This window comes from Lipophrys pholis, assembly GCF_963383615.2.
Source record: "Lipophrys pholis genome assembly, chromosome: 19".
In the NCBI taxonomy this organism is placed as follows: domain Eukaryota; kingdom Metazoa; phylum Chordata; class Actinopteri; order Blenniiformes; family Blenniidae; genus Lipophrys; species Lipophrys pholis.
In genome coordinates this window covers 20,953,104-20,979,015 of record NC_137647.1, presented here as the reverse complement: position 1 = coordinate 20,979,015, position 25,912 = coordinate 20,953,104, and the positions used below count along the sequence as shown (strand labels likewise).

The 25,912-nt window shown below is 42.8% G+C and overlaps 1 protein-coding gene across 1 annotated transcript in view; it reads right to left on the bottom strand.

Moving 5' to 3' along the window:
• Positions 1-1,575: 1,575 nt before the first annotated feature.
• The window catches only part of LOC308124830 (SH3 and cysteine-rich domain-containing protein 2-like), a 35,766-nt gene continuing 11,429 nt past the window's right edge, over positions 1,576-25,912 (bottom strand). The window contains exons 2-11 of the mRNA XM_080488171.1: positions 25,309-25,657; positions 22,568-22,662; positions 18,233-18,317; positions 15,095-15,210; positions 12,762-12,831; positions 12,509-12,585; positions 12,186-12,274; positions 6,905-6,956; positions 4,303-4,440; positions 1,576-3,142 (exon numbers count right to left, since the gene is read on the bottom strand). Of these exons, the coding sequence (XP_080344297.1) occupies positions 3,044-3,142; positions 4,303-4,440; positions 6,905-6,956; positions 12,186-12,274; positions 12,509-12,585; positions 12,762-12,831; positions 15,095-15,210; positions 18,233-18,317; positions 22,568-22,662; positions 25,309-25,657 (1,170 nt within the window). The 3' untranslated portion in view covers positions 1,576-3,043. The remainder of the gene's footprint in view (positions 3,143-4,302; positions 4,441-6,904; positions 6,957-12,185; positions 12,275-12,508; positions 12,586-12,761; positions 12,832-15,094; positions 15,211-18,232; positions 18,318-22,567; positions 22,663-25,308; positions 25,658-25,912) is intronic.

Here is a 25,912-nt window from a genome sequence, read left to right as displayed (position 1 = left end):
TCCACAAGTGAAATGCAGAATAAAAGTGATAATAACTAGATCTATAAAGTACTTCACAACTCCTCGTGTGGCTTCTCTGTGTTCCGCTCGGGCATTCTCTCCATGTTCCTGACCTCCCTGGAACGAGGTGTACCTCTACGGGAACGGATCGGATTCCATAAACAAACAACGAACGAATGGGTGAGGAGAATTCTGAGGCATCCAGAGCGTACCGACACGAAGGGGGGAGAAAGGGAAAGTGTCTTCTCATCATGTCAGAAGTGACCAGTCACATCAATAACAAGACGACAGGGGAGGCCAAGCGGAGAGTGCGACATGACAGGCTGACATTTGATCGATGATGACTCAGGCACTCGTGGGCACGACGCTACCTGGATGCACACTGACTCAGAGCTTGTTTGTGCCTCACCGAGCCGCCACGCACTGAAGTCTGAAACATCCCCGTCCCGTTGTTTCTCCGGGCAGACCGACTGCAGTTTGATTCCCGCTGTTTGAGCCTTAGTGGACATGTCAAAATGCTGGGCAACACTCGTATCTCCCACTGAGGCTTTTCAGTAAAACTCAGAGGTAACCGACCTCTTTTTGCCCTCCGAGCGCCAAGGAAAGGCTTGTCGCGGTTATACATGTCAAGACATTTTTTTTTTTTTCTCCTGTTGGTGTTTCACAACAAACAACCCAGTTTTTTCCCTGGAGGGACACTTATTGATATTTGTTCCAACTAACAGTGTTTGAAACTAGAACACTAACAAAAATAGACCAAAATCCAGAGATTTCTAAACTGAATGAACCCCTAAATCACGTTTTAGCTCTTCTATGCATAAAAAAACGTAAGTTATGGCGTCTGTCCAAACTCTGTCTCTAAAGCGGCGCACCTTGATATTACATGCATATGTGTGTGGAAGCCGAGATGGAACGCAGCAAATATAAAATTAAAAGCGTAAACCTTTAAAAAAATAAATAAAAAGTTTAAATCAAACAAAAATTCTAAATAAAAAAGTAAAAAGCCCCCCCCCCCCCAAAGAAATACTGGAGGATATTGCATTCACATAAGAAAAATAAAAATTTGCTGTTATTCTGTATTAACAAGATAATTATCTCCTAATTATAAGAAAAGGAATTATTCCCCAAAAATTGTCTTGTCATTTCAGAAAAACAGCCTATTTTGATATTATCATAAAGCCATTATCTCGTTAATTCAGAAAAACAGCCATTTTGTTCATATTGTTTTTCTCATAATTATGAGATAATTATCTCGTTAATTCAGAAAAACAGAGCTGTTGTTTATGTTTTTATGTGAATGCAATATCCTTTCATACAAAAAATTAATCAAAATGTAAAGAAACCCAGATTCAATCTCATTTCTTTTCCCAATAGCAGCGAAAACTGCCCAAAATTTCAGTGAGTTTCTGTGATTTTCATTCATACCCATAAACAACACAATTGGAGATTATTCACATGTCAACGAGAGTGTCAATTAAATGTGCAAATGCTATGAAATTAACATTAAAACAGTTTGTACTCAGTCTAAACTCTAAACTGTACTCTCCGCCCGCCTTATTATTCGATTTTTTTTTTCTAATGTTTTTCTGATGGTGTTTGACCTCACACAGATCTGTAAATGATTAATTTCTTAATCACATTTGTATGTGTTCCTTCAAAATGACTCTTATCTTATAGTTTAAGGTGACGAATGTGACAAAATAATGGTTACGACCAGCTGTCCCAATAAGCCATGATTGAATAAATAAACCATTAATAGATAAATGAAGACATTTCAGTAATATGAATAGTTTCCATTCAAAATGGACAAATTTGCTTTTATGTCTGTTTGCTACATGGGGAGACATGAGTAAACAACCACAAACCTTCCTAAAGGCCTCCATAAAGTTCACTTTTGGTCTAAATAGAAATAAACTGTATATTTAAGTTTGAACAGCGTGTTTTCTTCAACACGTTTTCTGACTCCAGATTAATTTTATTGGGTGGAAAATGGGAACAAGCGCTTATGGACGCCTTCCCTAGATGATCGTTTCTATAGAAAACTGCAGTAGACATACCACAACACATTTTTAAACAAGGCTGTGTCTCACTCAAAACACAAGGGTAAGAATACATCAAAAGCATCCCTGGGAGTTGAAACAGTACAATTGGCTTTGAAACTGTACAGCAGGTTTTGCAGGGAGAATTGGATCCACCAGCAGATCTTATGCCAGAAATAAAAATATGCTGACGCATTTTCTTTCCTTTTTTTGTGCAGAATCTAGATTTTTTTTATTTTTTGTATTTTTTTTTAAAGTCAGGAAAAAAAATAGCTTTTGAATTTCCTGTGAAAAGACGCCCGGAGCCACGAGCTTCCCTTTGAGAACCGTCTCGTTTTGCTCCATCAAATTGGCAAAGTGAAGTTCTAACTGAGCCCGAGAGTACCGAGGATTTCCGGAAAAAAGCGAAGTGACTCCTTTCATCTGATTGTGCCGCGTGTCTGAATGGCAGGAGCTGCTCTTGGCAAGTGCCTCTTGTTGTGCGGCGGTCTACACGGTGCTGATATCAGTCCCCGGGGCAAAGACCCTGAAATGAGCAGATAGGGATGAGTGGGTAGAAACCAGACAAGGACACTGACAGAAGCATCGTGTTCCCACGGCGGGAAGTCGGCCTCCTCCCACGTCGGCAGACGTCTTTTTTTTGTTTGACGGAAAAAAAATGAGATGTGAGTGGGCATCCAGCAGACGCTTTTCAAACAAGTCTTGATTGATATGAGAGGAGAACCGGCAGCAACATCCAACGAGTCGTTCCTGTAAATATATACAGGGGCTCCGTAATTGCACACTCAGCACAAACAGGCTCACAATCAGCCGATCCGCTGGGATTTACATTGGGATTGTTTTTTTGTTTTTTTTAAAGAGCGGTGAGGATTTTCTCCTTTCGATGACAAGCTGGAGAATCTGTGGCTGTCTTTTCCCGGCGGGGAAGGTGCAGAGAAGAAGTGGTGACTGGTTGTTTGAAGATTAGTGTGACGATGAAAGGACGACGGCGCACACTCGGAGGTTCAGATCTCCTCTATGGAGTCAGCCGGGACCAGCCCTCGCTTCTTCCCACTGCTCAGCTTCAGGAACAGCTCGCCGTCTTCTCGCTTCCCCACACAGATCTGAAAGGAGCAGGCAGAAAATGAGCCGGCGCTTTCTGAAAGAGATCTGAATGGATCCAACAAGCCAACAAGACCTGGGACTTTTGTAGTGTGTCTTTATATCTGCAACAGATTGAAAACCTACCGTTTATTATGATTTCTCGCCACAAATAAAATGCGTTTTTCAGGGCATAAATGTACTTGAAAAGTCGCAAAAATTTAATAATTAGGGAAAAATACACATGTGATCGGTAAAATGGCTCAACAGCGCCACCTGTGAAATTTCGGAACTCAATACAGTATCATACAGTATGTAGCACAACAAGACAAACAAACCAAAAAGTCTCGTACACGCAGAACGAATGCTCAACAGGAAGTCAGCCATTTTGAAGAACATGGTGGATTCCGAACAATTTTTAAAAAATTTTTTTTTTTTAAATTTTTCGAGTTTCACATGAATTCCCTGGGTTTTAAAATAGTGAGATATTTATATATAGTCTGGCTCTAAAGAGGACTGCGGACATCTAGAAATGCCAGCACCACTAACTTTAAGTATGAAATCACAAACTAGTGCAAATGAGCCAAAGTGATGTCGGAAGTTGAAGTAATTTCTTAGTGAAATGAAACAATGAAGTTGGTGGGATGGCAGACCGCTGCTTTATCCTTCTAGAAACTAGAATTCTCTTCAAAATAGTGTGGTTATCTTCAGATTGAATCCTTCCTTTTGATAAATTCAATGCTTCCAGTAACAGAGGCAGCAGAACAGCCCCACAGCATGACCTTACCTCCACCAGATAGTCCCCACTTTTCCTTCCTCCACGATGTATTTTCCCGATAAACAATCTGATGTACTGCATAGCCTAGGGGCTCTGCTTTAGAGTATTGTGTTTTGTATTGTCGTACTACGATCAGATGGGAGGAAATATGTGTTCTCAGGATAAATGTACTGATTCCACTTTAAATCTAACCTCTTCTGTTCCTGCTGTATTTGAAATATTCTGACAATACCAGATCATGAGCATTTATCAGTGGCACCAACATGGGTCATTAATTCTTACAGCACGGAAGAAACTGAGTGTATGTATGTGATCATTAGTGTTAATGGCAAATTTGAAATTTTTTAACCACAAACAAGAAAACACATTCAGCAACAACACAATTGGCCTCGGAGCAGCGAGTACCTGAGATTCCTTCACAGCCATGTGACCTCTCTCTCGGTTGCCGTTGACCCCCTGGATGACCCTCCACACCCTCTCGCCGGGTCGGACCCTCTGCACAAAGTTGGCAGGGAAAAATCCCACTCTGTCGCCACTTTTACCCTGAAAAAAACAGCAAGAGCAGATCCTTTGGTTAACCGTCAGAAGTAGTCTCCAAATAGGCCACATGTACTTCCCACCAGACTTCTGTGTGCTGTGCTGTCTGGAACCAAGATGCACAACAAATTAAAGTCAATGAAGCACTAAATAAAACCTGTATATGTTTCCCATTTACTGATACTGAAGCTTTTAACAGGTTTATTACTCAGTGACCTGGATCTAGACTAGTGGAACATTTTAATGAGCTCACACATTCATTTTCATTAATTCATTGATTTTGTTGTTTTCATGAAAGCAAAGAAATGTTACAGCAGCGCACCTTAGATTATCAGAAAAACCTCCATGATTGGAAGGGAACAGCCAGAAGAAGGAAAATATTATATTGAGCTGCCCCTTAATGAAAATAATAAAAGAATTCTATATTTTTCAGAAGCCTACACCTTTCACACAGTGATTATAGAACACACAGCAAACTCACAAATAAACCAAAGCACATGAGGAAATTAATTTACAGTGATCCAGTTTCAAATCAGTGATTTTCATCTTCTGATCCCAAATAACTTTTGCTGGTAAAATTCTATTTTTGCCATGAATTTAATGCAGCTGACCAGCAAAATAGGCATGTAACTTGCTGTTAGGACCATCTGAAACAGTTTCTTTTTGTCAACTGCATTTAATTTATCCTTATTCTTACATGCTATTTCTGTAATGTTTCACTAATATTCACCTTTGTTTTTAAAGGGTCATATTATGCAAAATTAGCTTTCTAATGGTTTCCCAACAGTAATAATCGTCCCCATACCTGGACTGACGCCCCAGAAGTGAAGACAGTCTGTCCTCTCTCTCCCTGGCCTGGTTCAGGTTTTAAAAAGTGTGTTGCTCCAACCAGCCAATCAGAAATCAAACCCTATATAGTGTCATCGGGGGTTCAGCCAATCCCAATCAAGGCAGGCCCTCCCTTTGACTCCTCCCACAATTAGGCAACTCTGCTCTGGCACATGGCACCACGAGAGGAAGTACTTCCTCCTCTTCCCAAGATGGGCATGTGTGGGCGGAGCCAGTCCAGCTCACACAGACACAGCAGATTCTGAATGTAGCTCCTATGATCCAATATTCAAATGGAGGAAAATCAAGGAAAAGCTGGATTTGGAGCAATAAACTTTGGATATAATGTTTTTGGACCAAGAAGACCATGTGAGCGTGTTGAAAAGCTGGATAATAGGACTCCTTTAGAGCTTCTTTAAAAGTTCCTTCAATGCTTAATTTTGGTAAGATATATTAAACCATTTCAATGGGCTTGAATGTTTTCAAGAGCTGGACGCTTCAAGGTGGAGCCTCGATGGGACTGACACTGCAGACCAGGAAGTGACCACAAACACTGCAGTTATCTGGCCTATGTAATTTATTATGAGACTCAGATTAGTCCAAATAAAATGCACAATATGCAAATAAAATGAAGATAACTTAATTTTTTTTTTAAACATTACATGTTCTGACGGGTTCAAGGAGCCGTTACATGCGTCTCCAGAGCCACAGGTTTCAGACCCCGGTCATAATGAAACGGCTGATCATTGCACACTTTGCACTGATTTGTCAAGTCCAACATCTTTGAACTGTTATCTGCAGTTATTCACCTGCAGAATCGAGGAGGCGACTGGTGTCGCTAAACTGGATGTAATAAGCAAGAAGAAAAAAAACTGTTCTTTTTTTTGCTTCTTTTTTTTATCGCCTCCAATTCTCCTTTTAATGCAGCAGTAAATCACAGAGGCAGCAGCGAGAGGTGGAGGAAACCACTCGATAAAGCGAACCACATAAATTACACAAATTAACGTAACAGCAGTTTGTTCAAACGGTAAACAAGAAATAACTTCACCCCCGTGTCGGATTTCTGTCCCGAGTGTTTAAACACAAGCAACGGCTGCATGTTTCTTTCCTTTTTTAACGACTCTGCTGCTATCAGTTCCTCCTGTGCACAGAATCTTCACTGGAGTTACAGTGAAGTCTGCATGCGTCTTCCTTTAGCGCTGACTGATAACGCAAGCGCACACACAGATGCACGTTCGTTCTCCACCGGGAGTCGGTGAATCTCATTATGGGCTGAATAAAAAAGCTCTTTGAGGTTCGAACACTGCTCAGGTTCATTATGTTAAACTCTTTTGGTGATTTCCAGAGAAGATTACGTTGGGAGGCTGCCGGAGTGTTCACCGCGGACAGAAACGGAGCAGGTGTCGCGTATTTAAAGGCCCGATTCAATGACCTGAATGAGCACGAGCACAAACAAATGCATGCGCACGTACAGTGCAGTATTTCTGTGATCGGCACGCAATACACACACACACACACACACACACACACACACACACACACACACACACACACACACACACACACACACACACACACACACACACACACACACACACACACACACACACACACACACAATTGCAAATGATTTATTACCCACCTTCCACCACTCCTCATTAGAGTCGTCGGTGACCTGCACTCGATCGCCGGGACTAGAAGGAGATAAGACAGAGGGGGGGAGGATGAGAAAAAAAATTGGCATGAAAGGGGTGAGAGTGATTGAGGTGAAGAGGAGAGGAATATTGGGAGATAAGGGTGAGATTCATCACGGGGCGATGGGAAGAGGGGGAGAGGGTGAAACGCGGAGTTGAGTGCGAGCACAATGGATAACATGGACAACGGGAAGCTGCAGCGGACACTGAAGCTCTGGAGGTCAAAACGTCGGCGTCCTGCAGAGGTGACGGAGCGGCCGGCACCAAAGTCACAAGGTTAACATGAATTACGACTCGACAGGGGTGAGAGGGTTCGGTGCAGGGAGGGGGGGGGGGGGGGGGGGTCGAGGGGGGTCAGATGCTATAACATGGCCTGCATGGAATAATAACCCTTAGTTTCTGACGAGACTTTCCCAAACACGCCGTCCTACATACGCAGGGAGAAAAACGCCGTCCCAGTTGCACTGCTGTACTTCCGGTCTCCTGGGTGTCTGTGCTCACTACTGCCCCATATGATCACACGCACACGCACGCACGCGCGCGCACGCACACACGCACGCACACACGCACACACACACACACACACACTCTGAGACCCATATTCCATCCTTTACTGACACATTTACTCTGGTCACTGACGTCATAAGACTGCAGTTAAAAAACCCTGATTGTACAACAGGTACTTGGGAATATTTTTGCGTGTCTTCATATTTGCATTTTAGCACAACCTCCCACCTGCCCTCAGGAGAAGACGCTGTTTACAGCACATGTGTGTCCAGCCAGGACAACAGGTACTATCCAGGGCAGGTGGACGCTTAAGATCCACTCTTGTAGTCGATCAGTGTAAATGTCAATGGCGCTGCCAGTTTTGTTTACGTTCTGCTGCCATCACAAGTTGCTGCAGGCCCTGCAGGTTATTCTCCACTGGGGGAGAAGAAGTTTGTAGTGCAGGTCCACCCTCTCAGCCTCCTCACTGTTTTACTGTTGCTTTACATGAACCCTTCCACAACAGTGTCAAATGTGACATAGATGCTGCTGGTAAAGTAAAGGACATTTATAAATGTATACATTTTTAAATGTACAGTATTCACTCTTTAGGCACGTCTGCAAGTACTTTTACAGCTTCCATGTTGCAATTTAGAATCACCAATTAACCTGAAACACACGTTTATTGGCAGAGGAGGAAATCAGAGCGCTCAGATAAAATGCAAACTCCTTTTTACTGCTGTATTGCTGCCGGAATGTTAATCCCCTTGAGGGTTTTGTCTCAAAGGAATCAATAAAATCTAATCTAGCTGGAAAGGACCAGAGCTCAGACTTCAAATATAATGCAGCCTCAAAATAAAATGATCAAATTCATCAACTTCATTTTAACATTTATATTCAGTAACATTACATGTCAAACGCTTCACTAATTCAGAGAGGAGAGCAAATTAACATCAATGATGTGCTTTCGTTTTGTCTTATAATTGAGAAAGCAGGGAAAATTTCCAAATCCCTTCAAAATAAAGTCTGTACATTCATAAAAGCCTCCACACAGTAGCACAGTTTGTGTGTGTTGTTGTTTTTTTTTTTTTTTTCATAATTCTTCTTACAGGCTTGTTTTGCATTCACACCAGATGTTATTTTGTAAACTCTGCCTGATTAGACCTCCTCGGGAGTCGGGTGCTTGACTGACGTCTCCTGCGTGATGTGTTGCACTTTGCACACACTCCTCCATCACTCCTGTTAACATCCTCAGGCTGAGTCTGAAAACACTCACTGCCTCCCTCCTCTGAACCACTAATTAAACCCTTCAGTAAAACCCGAACAAAGCCCCCTCTTTGCCAAGAATTTTCAGGACCCCAAAGGATTTTCCACAGGGAACATGCCTCGTACAATATGAGGTGAAATAATCAGCGCCACATCATCAGCGTACAGACTGCAGGTGCGAGCTTCCACGTTCACACAGACAGAACTTTGCCTCTTTTCTCACCTCCAGGGGCGAATCAACAATGACCCTGATTCTAATGTGCGTAGATTTCATAAACACCAGCAAAGTCAAGCAAGAATGGGTCTTGGTGGCGGAGAAAAAGCAACTTGTCCCTACATTGGATCATCTTGTGACTCCAAATCAGATTTAGTGGTATGGATTATGTTCAGAGTGATTAAAATAGGAGCAATAAATCAGATTTTTAAATGCAAGAATAAGAGCGTTCGCATTGCTATGATATTTTCATAATCTTGGGGAAACAGACACTTGAAAATGATATTTAAGGAAAACTTTGCGTAAATATTGTAATGCAGACAAAAACTAAATAAAAATAAATGTTATGGGTGTGCCGGTTGAAAATTTTACTTTAAGAGTAAAAGCCTGTAATTAGCCAAAGCCCTGCCAAAAACATCACACTGTGTTGGTGAAATGTTTGAGAAATAAAATCAAACAAAAAATAAAATAAAATAAAATAAAATGTGACAGTTCTGGTCGATACAATTTTACATATAATAATTTGATATATTTTGTCCAGACTGACATGAAGTAGCTTTAATGAGGGCAGTAAAGTCTTTATACCCTCCAGCAGTGACAATAAATAAAGAAAAGGGAGTGTGTGGACCAGGAGGCAGTGTATCAGAAGTTTTCCTATTCTGACGTCCACAGTGATGAAATCTCAGCAGGGAGCCCTGAGCCACATTGGACTTCCAGGAGCTGGCATACATTGCACACACACACACACACACACACACACACACACACACACACACACACACACACACACACACACACACACACACACACACACACACACACACACACACACACACACACACACACACACACACACACACACACACACACACACACACACACACACACACACACACACACACACACTGCACACTGCACACTGCACAGATGGTTAACGGCCCCATTGCGGTACCTTTGTGAAATTTAATTACTCCTCTCTTTCTTTTTCACTTCATCAACAGCCTTTCTCTACACTGCTCTCCTCGATTCCCTCTATTCTTTCCCTCTAAAGCCTCAGCGAAGGCTGGGCGATATGGCCCAAAATTCACATTTTGATATTTTTTCTCAAAATGGCGATACAACATAGAAACTCGATATTTTTACCCAAAGGACAATTCTGGGTCAAACCCACGAACAAACGACAACACGGGCACTTTTATTAACCACCGGCTGCACAAAATAAATTTTAAGCCGGCGGCGTGAAACTCATTTTAGTTCAGGAAGGAGCTCAAGGAGGTCAGACCAGTGAAATAACAGCACGATAATCCACAAACATACACAACTCCAAATGTTTGAGTGCAAATAAATAGAATACACTCATGAAAATGTCATATCTTCAAAATAAGTACAAATTCTGCATCATGCCAATACTGTGGCAACTGATAATACAGCAATGATACGACTGTTTGCATTTGCATCTCAGAGGCCGGGCTGGACCCTCTGGCGTCCCGGTTTGACCCCCCGGACCAGATGTTCAATACGTCTTTAGACTCATATATTAAATGAAACATTCACTGTATTTAAAGGTCATGACCTCACTGGGTCAGATTAAACAATGACCCTGTGTGTCATAACAATAATAAACCAGTATGGGATTATAGATTACGGAGTTGGAATATACGCAACCAACTTTTCGCAAAAACTACTGACCAGAATTTTCAGGGATGATTTTTCTTTAACCAAGGATGGGTCCATAATATTTGGACAGCGACAGGGTCAAAGGTCAAGGTCACGAAAAGGTCAAAAAATTATATCAGTTTTAATTTGATTCATCTCAAATCAATGCCAAAATGTTCCGTTTTCAATTCCCTATCCACTGATATTCCACATGATGCAGTGATGTCATCATCCTGGTTAGGGGCTGGGGGTCAGAGGTCCCAATTGTAAAATATGTGTACATCTGAGTTAAACCGTGATAACATGAACCAACTCAAACGACCATGACAAATGATGTGGTGGCTCAAATAACCTTGTAATCCTTTGGTTTCCATGGTGACAAATATGGCGTTGGCGAAGGCGCGCGCTCTACCGAGTGCCCGTTTTAGTTTCACTAGTTTTAAGCAATTTCTTGCAGCGTGCTGCAGGCAGGCGAGACATGGGTAAAAAGGAGCGACTGATACTTTAATGCAAAAAGTCCTATCGATATGAATGATATAGCATTTTAGGAAAATCTCGATAAATGTCGTCCTCTGTCACTGTCTGGTACGCCAGCTGCGCAGCACAGAACCAGAAAGACTTGGCCCGGGTTGTGGAGACGGCTCAGAACATTGGAGCTGAGCTTCCCCGCCTGGATGCTGTGTCCGCTGGGCGCCGGCGGAGGAGCGCCACCAAAATCTCCATGGACAGAACTCACCCCGGACACCATCTGTTTGCCCCCCTCCCATCGGGGAAAATGATTCCGAAATATAAAAACTCGGACCAACAGGCTAAGGAACCGCTTTTTCCCTAGAGCTGTGGCTTCCGTCACCCCTCCCCTCCCCTGCCAGGCCCTCCCCCACCCCCCACACCTTCTCTCACACACACCAACATAAGCTCCAGACTGTGCCAACACTGCTGCACCTTTCAGCCAGTGACGGTGCGATTGTTTTATTTGCCTGTTTTTATGTACCCGTTTTTATTTATTTATCTAAGGTTCATTTTATACTATTTTTATACAAACGTTATCTTCTTCCTATTTATCTGCTGCTTGAAGAAGTCTGACTGCACCGACAAAGTTTCGCTGTTTTATCGCAATGGCCTCAGCACCGCATCATCTCCCCTCGTCTGTCCTTCCTCTCATCTCCCGCTTGCTCAGTGTCTTTATCCTGTCCCCTGCTGGGATCACAGCTCAGTCACCAGCTCTACACACACAGACAGTGATGGGCTCCCAGTTTATAATTAGTCGTCCTTAAGGGTGCCCCGGCTCCGTCCTCTGCAGATGGAGGGGACGTTTTCATCCTGCAGGAACAACAGATCACTGGGAGGGGCGGAAACGCAGACAAAAGCAAAGTACACTCACAATGAGGAGGGACAAAAAAAAACCTGAAAACAATGGAGTGCGGGCAGGGACGGCACACACACACACACACACACACACACACACACACACACACACACACACACACACACACACACACACACACACACACACACACACACACACACACACACACACACACACACACACACACACACACGTCTGTGGAGATGCTTGCACACGGCTGGTTTGTTTGGGCTTCACTCACTGCAGTTCCAGGTCGTTTTGCTCCTGAGGCAGAAACTTGTACAGCGATACATAGGTGTGCACGGAGTGGACTTCAATGCGCTTGGGCACCTGCGCAGAGCGAGACAAGGGCGGAGGGCGAGGGCAGAGGGGGGGGGGGGGTTGAGGCAGAAAGACAACGAAGGGCCGACATTAAAGGTGCATTAAGCAGTACAACGACAACGATTCAAACAGAGAAGGCTTCTTAAGGAGTACAACATTGTTGAATACACCAATAAATACACTGAAAGTCAGAATCATTGGACGGTTTCATCATTATTCTAATAATTGAGGAGATTCATATACCTCTGCAGGGGTCTGAGCCTGCTCGCTGCTCTCCTCCACCTCCGTCTCCATCTCGGGCTCTGGAGGAGCAGGAGGATCTACAAACAGAGTGAGATTCTCTCAGAAAGGTGCCAGGCGCACAAGCCAACATGTAATCTGCTCATACAGGCAGTTTTGCACAGGTAGGCACACACACATACTTATGCACATCCAGACATGGAGACACACGCACACACACACACACACACACACACACACTGAGAGCAGTGTTTACCCCCTGCCTCCTGAGTTATCTCTTCCTCCATGCTGGACTGTCTCTGCTGCCTCTCCTCACCTCCCTCCCCCTTATCGCAGGAGGACATAGAGAGAGAGAGAAATAAAGCGTTAGCAGCGAGCTGTCATTAACGTTGCATTTGAGGGCGACAGTAAAAACTCTTTCTGAGCTGAATTATTCAAAACGCTTCGTTTTAATTTTGTTGCAGGAGTGATGTTTGGCTTGAGCGAGGAAAAAAAATAGAAATGTCATGAATAAAGGAAAAATGTTTGAGAATAACGTTTAAAATTTGTCCTCAATATTTCAGCTTTTAATTTTTTTTATCGTTTCCAGCAAGAGGCTTTTAACAAGATGTGATTTCTCAACATGTCTGTAGCACAACATTTGAGCTCATCAACATACGACAGAGCGGTGCAACGCATTTTCTTTAGTGTTTTCTGCTCAGTTCAGTAAAACTTTATTCATCCCAACAATCCATCTGTCGCTTTACCTTCATGCATGCAAAAATAAATAGTCAGTAATTGAATCATCAATCTATGAAGGAATTAAGCATGGGACATGGGAAAATGTCCCATCAGCAAAACAAAAACCAGATATCAGTTGAGATGAATGAAAAAAAATAAAAAATAATTTAATAAATGTCTTCTACATAAAGTTTGCTGTATCAGTATTTATCTGCGACATTCAATCGTAAAATTATTCTTCTTTTTACATTATCTCCCCCAACATTTTCCACTTTCAACCTTCCTCTCAGGTGCATTATTGTAATGACTCTTTAATATTTGTTTGGAACAATGACCTAAAAGATGAAGAGGGATTCATGTTCTCAGGTTCTATGCAGTGACATGAATGCAGAAAAGCTTCAAGGCCTAAATTCCCCACACCGACCCGTCGCTCAACCTCGTTTCTAATCAGTATGCCGCCGGCTATCACACACAACAGGCTTTGAAGTGACGTCATCTTTTATCAGGAAGGATTTTGGCAGGAAGCGTTTGACATTTAAAAAAAAAATAAAAATGCTCCTCATTGACTTTTTGGTGGAAATGTTAAGACGAGATTGATATTCCTCTTGCATGTGAATAAACTGGCAGGGATGGATGTGTTGATCAGCGCGAGTTTCAATAACCTTCATATAAACACAGTTTTCTTAAACTGACGTTTGCTGTTGCTTTACATATTTGATACAAGAGCTTCTCTCAGCCTCTATTTGTACTTTAAATGCTGAGCTTCCTGATGTTAGTCACGTCAAAAGACATTATAGTTCATGACTGTTGGGATACATTTTTAATTTAAAAAAATCTAGAGTTCCTTCATTTTAATTCGTCTTCTCTACTACTTTTCAGTTCCCAGAATGAGTGAAATACTTCTTTCTTTAGACTGAAAGAGAAAAATTAAGCTGAGGAAAAGGCTCCCCCAAGACCCCCCTTTTACTTTGAAAAGACTTTAAATACCAAAGGTTTTACAGCAAGAATGATCACGTTATCAACCCAAAAGTGACAAATATTGGAATGTGAATGATCAAGTTGGTGAGAGACCGAATGAATTGCTCCAAAACTGTGATTTTAGAGGGCAAGCCGTTGATGACACCAGTTTATTTAAAACTGAAATATAAGGCCCCGTTTACACGACAGTGGTGCTTAGAGTCCCTGCAACCGTCACCTTTTTCATACCGGAGGCTACGGAGCGCTATTACTGCACATGCACACCTCCGCCGTGGTAAATAGTTCTTCTGCTCGTGTGCGAGTAACAAACATGGCAGCCGTATTCTAGTTTTAGAGACATTATTGGTAGTTTTAAAGCTCTGAAAGCATCCACGTTGTCATCTGTCCATAGAAATGTTGGTTACTCTTGACTGTGGAAACACTCCTAGCATAATGTTCTCTGCGCACGTGTGTGTTTGTTTTCATTACAAAAACAAGCAACAGCACCACCTCGTGGCCTGGCGCACTAACTGCACCGTTTTCACAGTTTCTGCAAAACGTTAGTGAAACAAACGAGGCGTTGTCACTTGGAACGTTGTCGTGTAAACGGGGCCAAAATCTCTCCAGGTTCATCTTGTATCTGTGGACTTGATTTTTATGAATCTTTTGATTTCTGTCAAATAAAAGTCAAAGGAAATTATTGTTGGAATACTTTCGCCTCAAATTCTCCCGTTTTCCCAACGTGTGAATTAGCGTCGGATGACTTTTAAGTGACTTAACACAGCGAAGACAGTTAATCCCTTTTTGAATTGGCTTGAAAAGTGTGTGTTCAGTCATGCTGCAGGTCATCAGAGGTTTTGGGATGACTCAATGGACCACTGTGGAGTTAACTATCGGGAACTGAAGCCATACCAAGCTGCGTGTTGGCGACTCTGACAAACTGCCAAAACTGGAGCGGCTCATCTGCGCCAAGGACGTCCCATAGCGCAGGGCGGCGTACACAGGGTCTACACGTGTCCGCACGGCCTCTGAAACACCACACACACACATACACACACGTAACTCATGTAAAAGCATGCACCTAAATTATTCGCCCGAAGCCTCGGCTCCAGACACACTACAATTAGGACTACAGGCCGAGATCACACTGTACATGATGACTATTGTGCCTGTGCCAGTCTTGAAGGAAGCGCTCTAAATATAACCGTGGTAACGCAGTCAGTCCCGGACCAACATGACCCACTTTAGATCAGAGAGAGAGAGCGAGAGAGCGAGAGAGCGAGAGAGAGAGAGAGAGAGAGGACAGCCGCCAAAAAGTTAAGAACACATCAAGACAGTCCAATTGGCGCTTTAATTTATTTATACATCCACTCATTGGCATGAGATGCATCTTAGCTTAATAGCTATAATGTATCTGAGTAGAAAAGGAATATGAAATCAGATTTATAAGATGGAAATCCTCTGGAAACCTTCTTTGCGACATTTCAAGCAGCAGCACTCGGGCGCCATCACAATATTTCTGCAGTCAGAATCAGGAATTAGATTTTAGGCCCCTTTTATTCCTCCCGTCCAGCTCGACACCAGCCTACAGCCGAGGTGGGGGGGGGGTATTCTTCCGTGAAGAACGAAAGAAGACAAAATGATTTCCTATTAGAAGTCAGCTCCTCCTCACTCTCATCAGGAAAATGCTGCAGCGAGACTTTCTGTGGCGTGATTACTCCCAACTGCTTAGAGGTGAGGAGAATCTTCAAAGTGACGTAACTGACAGAGATGCTTCTGCACAGGGTAATTAATTGGCGAGGCATAAACAAAAGTGAGCTGTGCGCTGACGCTACACTCTCTTATAAACAAACACCTTTTTTCTTTTTAATTCAAGCGCCTGCATAACCTTCGGCTGTCTTCTCACAGCAGTGAGTGAGAGAAAGGAGTTCCGCATGTGATGTGGTTGCAAATGTCCACTTAATACACGGGTCTTTCAAGAAGCAAGATATTTAGTAATATGTGAACATTAGTCACATCCAGCTCGCCCGGTTTAGTTTAGTAGGTTGTTGAAAAAATAGCTCCTGCTGGGCTATGAAGAACAAAGAAATGATGAAACTAACTGAAAACATGAGCATTTTGTTGATGTATTTCATATGCATCTGTTCATATATGTGTAGTTATTTATCTATTTCTACATTTATTTATCTAATTGTTCTATTTTGAACATGAATAAAACAGAAATCGGATACAAATAAATTAATCTGCAATAAATTAAAAGCAAATGTATACCCATTTTTTATTTATGTTTAAAAAAGGAAGAGGGGATGAAGTATAAAGTTATGAAATATCCTCTTCACCCTGTAAAGTTATTGTTTCATTATCACCTTTACTAACAACACTACTAGTAGTAATGATCTCCTGTATGTATGTGAAAAAAAAAAAAAAAAAATAATAATAATAATAATCCAAATAATTAAATAAATTAAATTAGATGTGGACAAGTTCAAACAAAAGAAATAAATGTGAGCATGAGAGAGAGAGATTATTTTTCTTCCTTCACATTGTGCCTGTCTAAACAAAGACAGTAAATCCTCGCACACGTTGTGTCAGCCAGCAGGTAATCAAAACATAATTGTTTCCGCAAAGACCCAAACTTGTGCCTTTAACAGTTTTTCCCGTAATTAATCTCACCCTCTGAAATGAGGTTGAATACAACAATAACTTGTCGCCAAAAGATAGCTGACGGCAAATTACGGAGTGAGTGAGCAAATACATCCTGAAAACTGCTAACGCGCGAATGCACAAGCTGAGACGTTGACAGGCTGCTTTGTGTGGACGATTATGAGGAAGCTCTGTAACGTGCGATTGTGAGCTTTGGCAGGTTTTGGTCTCAGCTGGCCCTGGCACAGTCCCGGGCGTCATGAGCTGCAGGCGACAACGGAGCTGCAGGTTAATTGTGCCCTGATTCACCAGTACTACAAGGAGGTGACAGCATGAGGCGCTAAGCCTGGTTCACGTGAAGCGAGGGACTGCGTCACGTGAACAGGTGTTTCTCCACAATATGAAAAATAAGAATGAACACGCTCCCAGTCAGAAATTTACGATGACTCGTCAGAGGTCTGCAACCCGTTGCTCTTTGGTCCTTCTCTCGTAGCTTACTGGAGCTTTGACAAAATGTTTATGTTTTCAGTTTATTTACGCACACACAGTCATTTTCAAAGGCCCTTTTAACTCTTGGGTAAAACGGGCGTTAAAAAAAAGGCTAAAATGGGGGGAAACAAACGGGTAAAACCACAAAAAATAGGGAAGAAAAATGCTTAAAACAGCTTTAAAAAAACAACAACCTAAAAATAAAAAAGGTTCAAATGGGGGAATAACTAAATTTATTTTAAAAGCACTTAAATGGTTAAAACTTTGTCAAGAAGGTTTGAACCTCTCAAATCCACTACAAAACAGCGGAAATTGTAATGAACTGTTTACCGTCCTCTACTGAAATTGAAACTTCATAAATGTAACATAACAGTTTATGTAAATAAGTCAACACTATATGTGAAACTTTAACAGCTCGCCTCATTTTAAAGGTTAAATGTGTTTGATTTGGTGGAAAATCTCATCAAAAATGAGGCAACATTGAGATAAACAGGTTTTCCAACATTAGGAAGCATCATTACGACGTAGAAACAATCTACCAAACACAAAGTTACTCACATTAGATCCAGTTTATAACGCCGGCCACCTATTAATAACAAATATCAAGTGTAGAACATATAAGTGTGTTTTCACATACTTCCACGGTGCAGACTGTCCGTCAGCCTGCAAGAGAAGCTGAGTTTGTTCTTCCCCCTTTATCTTTTTCCACTTCATGTTTCCACGGTCGTCGGGTGAGATGGAGACAGTTCTGGTTTTATTACGGCACGCACACTCATGCACACGCACAAACATGCAACAGTCTAAATAGAAACCAGCAAGCTAGACAAAAGCCACATGACAAAACCCAAAAAAAAAAGAGACAGGCACGGAGACGCCAGCAGAGCTGTGCACTCGCTCAAGACGCTCGGAGACGCTCACCTTGGATCGGCTGGACCTCCTTCACCACGGACAACTGCTCGTTGACGAGCATCGGCGAGCTGAAGTTTCGCTTGAACGCTCCAGACTGGTGGGGAAATGGAGAAAAGAATGCTTTGTGGTGTTCTTCAGATACTTTTTGTTTACAGTCGTCCGGAAGGAAAACAGCTTCAGTCCGAGACAGAGAAAGGTTAAATGGAAATCAGAAACGCATCAGGACACAAGTGTTGGATTTCTCAGGCTTTGTTGTTCTGGCTGCAGGTCTTGATGCTCGATTCCGATTTTTTTCCCTGAGATCTGATTTCTTGGCGTGGTCGTTCACACTACATTTGAAATGCGACCTCCATCAGACTGCAGTTTGAACTCGGGCTGCAACAATTCCTCAAGTACCTCGATTACAAAGAACAATGGAGGGATTTCCTCGACCTCAAAGCCTCGATTAATTAAATTTAAAGCTCACGTTTCACACGGACTCTTTGTAGTGTGACACAACGTGCTCACGTCACATGTGAGATAATTTTCGCTTTTTTTCCCCGCTGGTCCACAACATGTAAGACTCTTGTTCCAGGTCCCGGTCCACAGCCAAGCATTCCTGTTGAAATGTGTTGGTTCTGATTCTGAATGTGAAGTTGCAGAATTTAAAGGAAGTGTTTATGAATTGGTATTTTTTTTTGTTGGAAATTTAATTTATTTATTTGGGAAATTTTGACTGAAACTCTTTATTACTTTGCCTAAAAAACATGCAATAAATGTCTTTTTTTTCTTAAAGAAATTGGTTGTTCTTAAGTCTTATTTTGTGCTGAATATTTATAATTAGGATTTAATTAAGCAAAAGTATGTTTTATCCGATTACTCAAATAATTGATGGAATGTTGGATAGAACACTCGATTACCAAAATATTGGATGGCTGTTGCCCGTCACCGGAGTTTTTCCTCGCAGATTCGTCGTGACGTGGAAGTTGCATAGTTGCCTCATGCTTAAACTTCCTTTAAAATATAGGTTTGCACTATAGTTTTGCATTTTGAGTGTTTCCTACCTACATTTAGATTCCATTCAGTTGTAAACTGCGCTACTTCCACTCTCCACCTTCTTCCTTTTGTTTCCTTCGACAGTGTTTCCACCAGATGCTGCTCCGAGAGCGGCTCATTTCTGACGCGGAGTCACAAACCGATGCCAAGCATTCGCGCTTTCAGCTTGATAATTATGAACAATGAATCCACTCAACCTCTTGCTCCCGTGCTCATGGCCGAGACACCAGCGCGGACCTTCGGGCCCGCCGCCGCCGCCGCCGCCGCCGCCGCCGCGCTCGTCCAATTTCACACTGAATCAAGCACAGTAAGTGTTTCGGCTGAGATATCATTTGGTCTTTGCCTTGACTCGCAAATGAGCAACTCACTTTGTCGTTTCATGTTAAGGAGAGAAACGAGGGATCGCTCTGTTCGTGAACGGACACCTGAGTTGTGCTGTGATGATATTTCACCCTCATCAGGACGCTCTGTGTGTTTGTACACTGGGCTCTATGTTTTTATTTTTTTCAACACAGTGCTCTCAGAAGGCCTCTCCTCTTGCTGCATGCTAATGTCTTCTGCCCCACACTGGAGGATTAAACACTAAATCTGAAATCACTCCCAATTTGCTGCCTAGTGTGCCGTACTCTCCATATCCACCCCTCGTCCTTCAGCCGGTGTCAAAACGCAAAGAATCACTGCACAGAAAAAACCCCAAAAACCAGCGTCTTGCCAGTGTTTGATTTACCTCTCAATCCTATAACCCAACCCATCTTCAAATTAGGTACAAATCTGCATATTCTCGTCATTTCTCGCCTTAACGTAGACGACCTGTGACTAATGGTGATGATGCCTCCGCGGTTTTTAAGCCGTACATATAAGCTGAGAACAATATTTTGCCCCGCACCATATGCTTGTGTTTCCTGAGCGTTTCAGCTGAAGCTGCACATATGGCGAGAACGTTGAGTCGGACTGACGGCGCCCGCAGGTTCAGAGCGTTCACTGGATGTGTGAGTTGACGCAATAGATGGTTTTGTGCACAGCGATAAGACGCAAGTGTCTTTTAAAAAAATATATAATAAATTTCTTGATAATCATATTAAGCTGTTCCACCAAAACTTTTCAGAACCAACACATTTGGTATGACACAGTTACCATGGTAACAGTGTTTCTGCACAGGATTTTCACATCATAATTGCAATTCAAATTGTCTTTTTTTTTTTGGGAGAGCGAGACAATTAAAAACTGGCTGCAGCAACTCAAAGAAAAGGAAGGTCAAACTGGACAACTGAGGAGGTACTTTAGTTCCACAATTATACCCTAAATGACACAATTTCCTCCAAAGAAAAGACATCCTAGTGCTATTAGATTTTCAGTTTTGGTACATCAACTTTCCGTCATCGTTATAGAAAAGTATAGGTATCATATTGTCCAGCAGGGGAAGGATTACCAGTACACCAGGCAGTGAAATCTTCGCTTTTTAGTGTCATACTTCGCTTATCTTTGACTTTCAAGAGGCAGGTTATGCTGCAGTTTTCAATCAGCGGGATATGAAGATGTGAGAGAAATGTGGGTCGTGTGGGAAAAGGCATCTTCGACTTAACTCGTTGTAGCAGTAAGAAATGTGTGTGAGTTTGCTGCACCTCAAAAAAATTTGCTTTTAACAACTTAGCCAAAATTCAAAGTGCAGGTAGAGCCTCTGGTGAGCGGACACTAAAACGGCCTCGTTTCAATGTCCGTTTTCCCAATGTCCACCATCTTGGAAAACGCACAGGGCAAGTTGAATCTGTCTAGACATCAGCGGCGCAGCCGTCCGGTCTCATGGCAGTTTGTGAAATCCCCAGGAAACTTTAACCCATTGGTCTTTGGTCGACAGTCGGTGGAGCAACATGGTGTCAGGATGTGTGACTGACAAACAGTCGTGTCTGTTTCAGGTTAACTTATTATGTTACCGTAAAAATAATTACATTTAAATAAGGCCCTGTTTACACGACAACGTTTCACGTGACGACACCTAATCCGCTAAATAAAAGGAGTGCGTTTACACTGCAGCAGCGGACACAGAGACAACGATGTAGTTAGTGTGCCGGGCCACTGGAGGGCGCTGTTGCTTGATTTTGAAATGAAACTACACAGACGTGTGCAGAGAACAAGACACTATAAACGTGAAGAAAATGGAGAGAACCCGACATCCACATGGACTGATGACACATCGGATGCTATCAGGGTGAGTCTCAACCATTAAACTACTGATCTGGACGATAAAACTAGAATACAGGCCGCGGGTCGTACCACTACGCTGCCGCCATGTTTGTTTACAACTGAATGAGCAGGAGGGAGGGAGAGAGATGACCATGCGCAGTAACAGACTCTGTAGCCACCATCAGTCTCTGCAGGAGGGATTAGCGCCGTGAAAGAATCTTTCAACCTTGGGAGCCGGATTAAAAACTGGTGCCGTGTAAACGGACCCCCCAAAAGTGAAGGAAGTTTTGCAGCTACACTCTAATTCGTTGTCGTATAAACGGGGCCTAAGTTCAGGGATGACGTGGAATGTGATGATTTCCTGTGTCATGTTATCCAGTGGATGAAGTGACGTACTGACGTTTCACTGTGACGTGGCTCTCACTTTGTTTCTTGTCAAAGGAAAAGCAATGGGTTCTTAGGAGGTGTAGGATTTTCACCGACTAAGCAGCAGCACTAAAATAGCACCTGGTTTTTCTTGGTGAGTAATACTGAACATCTTTTAAAAAATACAATTAAAACTGTGATTTCTCTCCCGAAAACTGTCTTTTATGCATCTATGTATTGTACTATATATTTGACTGTAGATCAGTATGTTTACCTTCTGTCTAAATCAGGTCTCTGCCTATGCCTTGGTGACGGAGGGCGTGCGCATCAGCGTTTGGTTGTATTATACAGATTAGAGAAGGGCTCCAGAGCCTTTCTAAGAGGCAATATTGGGGAAAAGAAATGTTGGGCGCCACTTCCAACTAAAAAGATAATGTCCACCATTAACCGGGAGGGACTTCTCATTTACATTTTCAGACTGATAATTAGTGAGTGAAGCTGCAAGGGCTGAAACCATGAACCACAAACTCCACAAACAGGAAATCTGAGCAAAGAGAACCCATCACATTGTCACCCACACAGTCTGAAGTGAATCGCAGTGCAAGAAACACCACAGCAGTGATTACTTAGCACTTAGGATGTGGCCAAGATTCTCCACAGATATAAAAGCTGAGTAAACCAGAGAATTCATTCAGAGAGCTGCCAGTGTTATGCATCAAATTGTGTGTGTGTTTTTGTGTGTGCGTGTGTGTATAGTCGCACCTTCCCGTGACACGTCTGCTGCGAAAGCTCGGAGGTGCACCACAGGTGAGCCGCCATCTTGCAGGTTTTACACCGCAGCGCTTGTTTGGAGTTTCCTGCAGGAGGGGCGGGAAGACAGAGACGAGAGAATGAGAGGACGCAGGCGTGGCGGCAGCACCAAAGAGGAGAAATAAAAACACACAGCGGGCTGCAGCAGGCACTTACGCATACAAAGTGGCCCAGGGATCATTTGAGGAGGTGTGTGTCTGCTCAGGTAGGGAGTGTAATCAAGGCCTGGTGCTGCTGGCAGAGCCGCCACTAACAGCTTCATAATCAAAAGCTCCTCTTAGAAAAACCAACCTGTGGAGATTGGAAAACCAGCTGGAGATATTTCACTCGTAATCGATTTGGCATCGAGTCATCTGGCTTTCCCATCTCTGTTTTTCAAGTGTGATAAAAGTCTCTCGGCGTTCAAGATGTCTTTCGATGTATTTGTTGCGTAACGAGGGATCCTCTATTCATTCTGCTTCTAACGACGAGGAGGCCGAGTCTCTTTTCATCCCGCCAAGCACAGATGACTGATTGGTGAAGTCGTTGTCGGTGGAGAACACATTGTCGAGCCCGTTATGGAACAGAAACAACAATCGAACAAATCAGAGCGAGCAATGAAAGCCCTGTTTTCACTGCGAAGAGCAAAGGGATGATTTGACTTCATCAGTATAAGAGACAAAGGTAAGATGTTGTTTTGGGGCCAGTGAGAAGTGGCACATCTACTGTGAGGCGATGCATCGCGTAAATAAACCCGTGATGCATGCACAAAAACAGCGCGGAGGCAAACAGGGGAGCAGTTCGGCTCCGCAATCAATCATAATGACAGGAAGTGGATGTAACAGAAATACTGGTGGCGAGCAGCTTCGGGAAGTAGGCAAATTAGAGGTAAAAGCAGCGACACATCTTCTCTGGAGATACACTCGAGAGACGCAGTCCAGTTCTCATCGGAAGACGGAGACCGAGATCGAAAGCCGGGGTTAGGCGGTCTGAGAACGTTTCCTTCATCATGTTCACAAGAGTCGAGCTCAGAAAGAAATGTCTCATACATCTCGATCATAAATATGAGCAGCTGCTTGGATTCTTTGTTAAAAAAAAAAAAAAAGAACTTGAATTGAAGTATGTGTAGACTCGGAAAGTGCACTGTGGTAACAAATTGTCACCCTTAAAGTTTTTTTTTTATTTAAGAACAACAGGTTAAAGTTCTTGCTGTAAATTAGCTTTGACGTTCCTCTGCTAAACCAGAGAGACAAAGGGTTCCGCTGCTTTTGATGGAAAACTGTGATGGAAGTAAGAAATACAAACACTCCAAACTACTCGTCGTTTTTTTTGCTTCTCTCCTTTTAAAATATGAGCCACTACATAGACACTTAAAAATTACAAATATCAGCATTACAGTAATTAGGTAGTGTCTCTATGAGTACCTATGTAGTTTTACTCATGCTCACACTATATAATCTACTTCTCTACACGAAGTACATCTACAATCTGAGTGGATATTCAAACTCTCAAAAACATTTAATCTTTTAACAGAGAAGATTTCTTCTTTATATCTACATTTGTTAATTTAAAAAAACAACAAAGTGCAATTGAATGTAATTGTGTGAGAAATGTTCCGTAATCTTTGTCCAGCCACGTTTTTAAATCGATCAAAATGTCCACTTCCTGTTGTTTTTCCAGAGACAGTGTGTTGAAACCAATTTACTGTCCTGGTCATGACACATGTGGATCAGAGTGTACTTTTGTACAAAGCTGGCACAGGTAGGTGTGCTTTTCTGCAGTGTACCGAGATCCAGGGAGACAGTTGGTGTATGTCATCATGCCATGGATTTCACTAGTACCCAAGTAAAAAATGGATTTCCAGACATTGACATAGTACTCATATTAAGACAGAACGAAGCATGTTGAGTAACTTGAGTAACTTCTCTAAGCTTATCTAAATTTGAGTCCTTGGATACAAAGAGGTACTACTTTGTTATATAAAGTTTCTACGCATACCAACAAGGCAAACTTTGAAAGTATTATTGTATCATTGAGTGATATCTTTCAGTATCGCAGAGCCTCTTTTTTCCACCTATTTTGGAAATCCGGACATGGCCACATTGTTTAATACAGGTGCTGACATTATGAATGTAGTTCAAAATCAACATTTTGAGTAGTTTGTACTTCCACTCAAGTTTTTCAAACAATAGATTTGCTTATGACGGAGTAAATCTAATCTCATGAAATATTTAAATGAAACAACTCAGCAGAGGCGATGCCGTGAGCTCTCTGTGTGGAGTTTGCATGTTCTCCGTGTGCACAGGGTTCCGGTTTCCTTTGACAGTCCAAAAACATACAATGTCCAATTCAAGAATCTGAAAGGACAACATTGGACAAGAGGTCATAATTACATTATGAGGACTGATGGCTGGTTACAGGTTGGGGTTGAATACCAGGGTATGTTTTCTGACTTTCTATTTGTTTAAAACATAAAAAAAAACAACCTTGCTCATTCCTAATAATACCGTGTACAAGATTTAGTGCCACGTTCTGCTTTATAAACTACTTCAATTATTGATATGCAGTAGTGAGAACTTGATCGTACCCATCCAAACTAATGCTATTTAATGTGTTTTACCAGGTGTGATGGTCATAACACTGGAGGTGTTTAATCCTGTGCAAACTGCTGAAGCGTGAGAACGTGTTTCCCTGGAGAATGCTGATCACCTTACCCACTATCATGTGCTTGCAGTGCTGACAGTTGGTGGGCTTCCGGAAAACGTGGTCCTGGAAGAAGTGCGTTATCTGAGGTCGGGCCGGTTTGGCGGGCAGCGATGGGGAAAGGCTGAGAGACGGCGAGTGGGAGGCGATGGAAGGGTTGGGGCTGACGGACGGCGAGACGGACGGCGAGCGTTCTCCGACGAGGGGGGAGCCCGGCGGCAGCGGGGGGGACGGCGGGGGAGGGTCGGTGATGAAATCGGGCGGCAGGCGAGCGTCGCTGTAGGACCTCTGGAAGAAGTTCTCCACGCTCTTGCTGCGCATCATGGTCTTGAAGGAGAGCGACCTCTTTAGTCTCTGGAGCTGCACGCACACGCACGCACGCACACGCACACACACACACACACACACACACACACACACACACACACACACACACACACATTGACGGCGACAGGGAGAAAGAGAGCACACCGAGAATAAACACAAGATAAGCAAGAAGCAATAACAAACGTCCAACACGGCCCCGGGAGAGCACAGGCAATATCCCAGCATCCATAAACACGAGGAAAGAGGGTGACTTATGAAACGCAAGATCGCCTCATAAGGACACGGCAT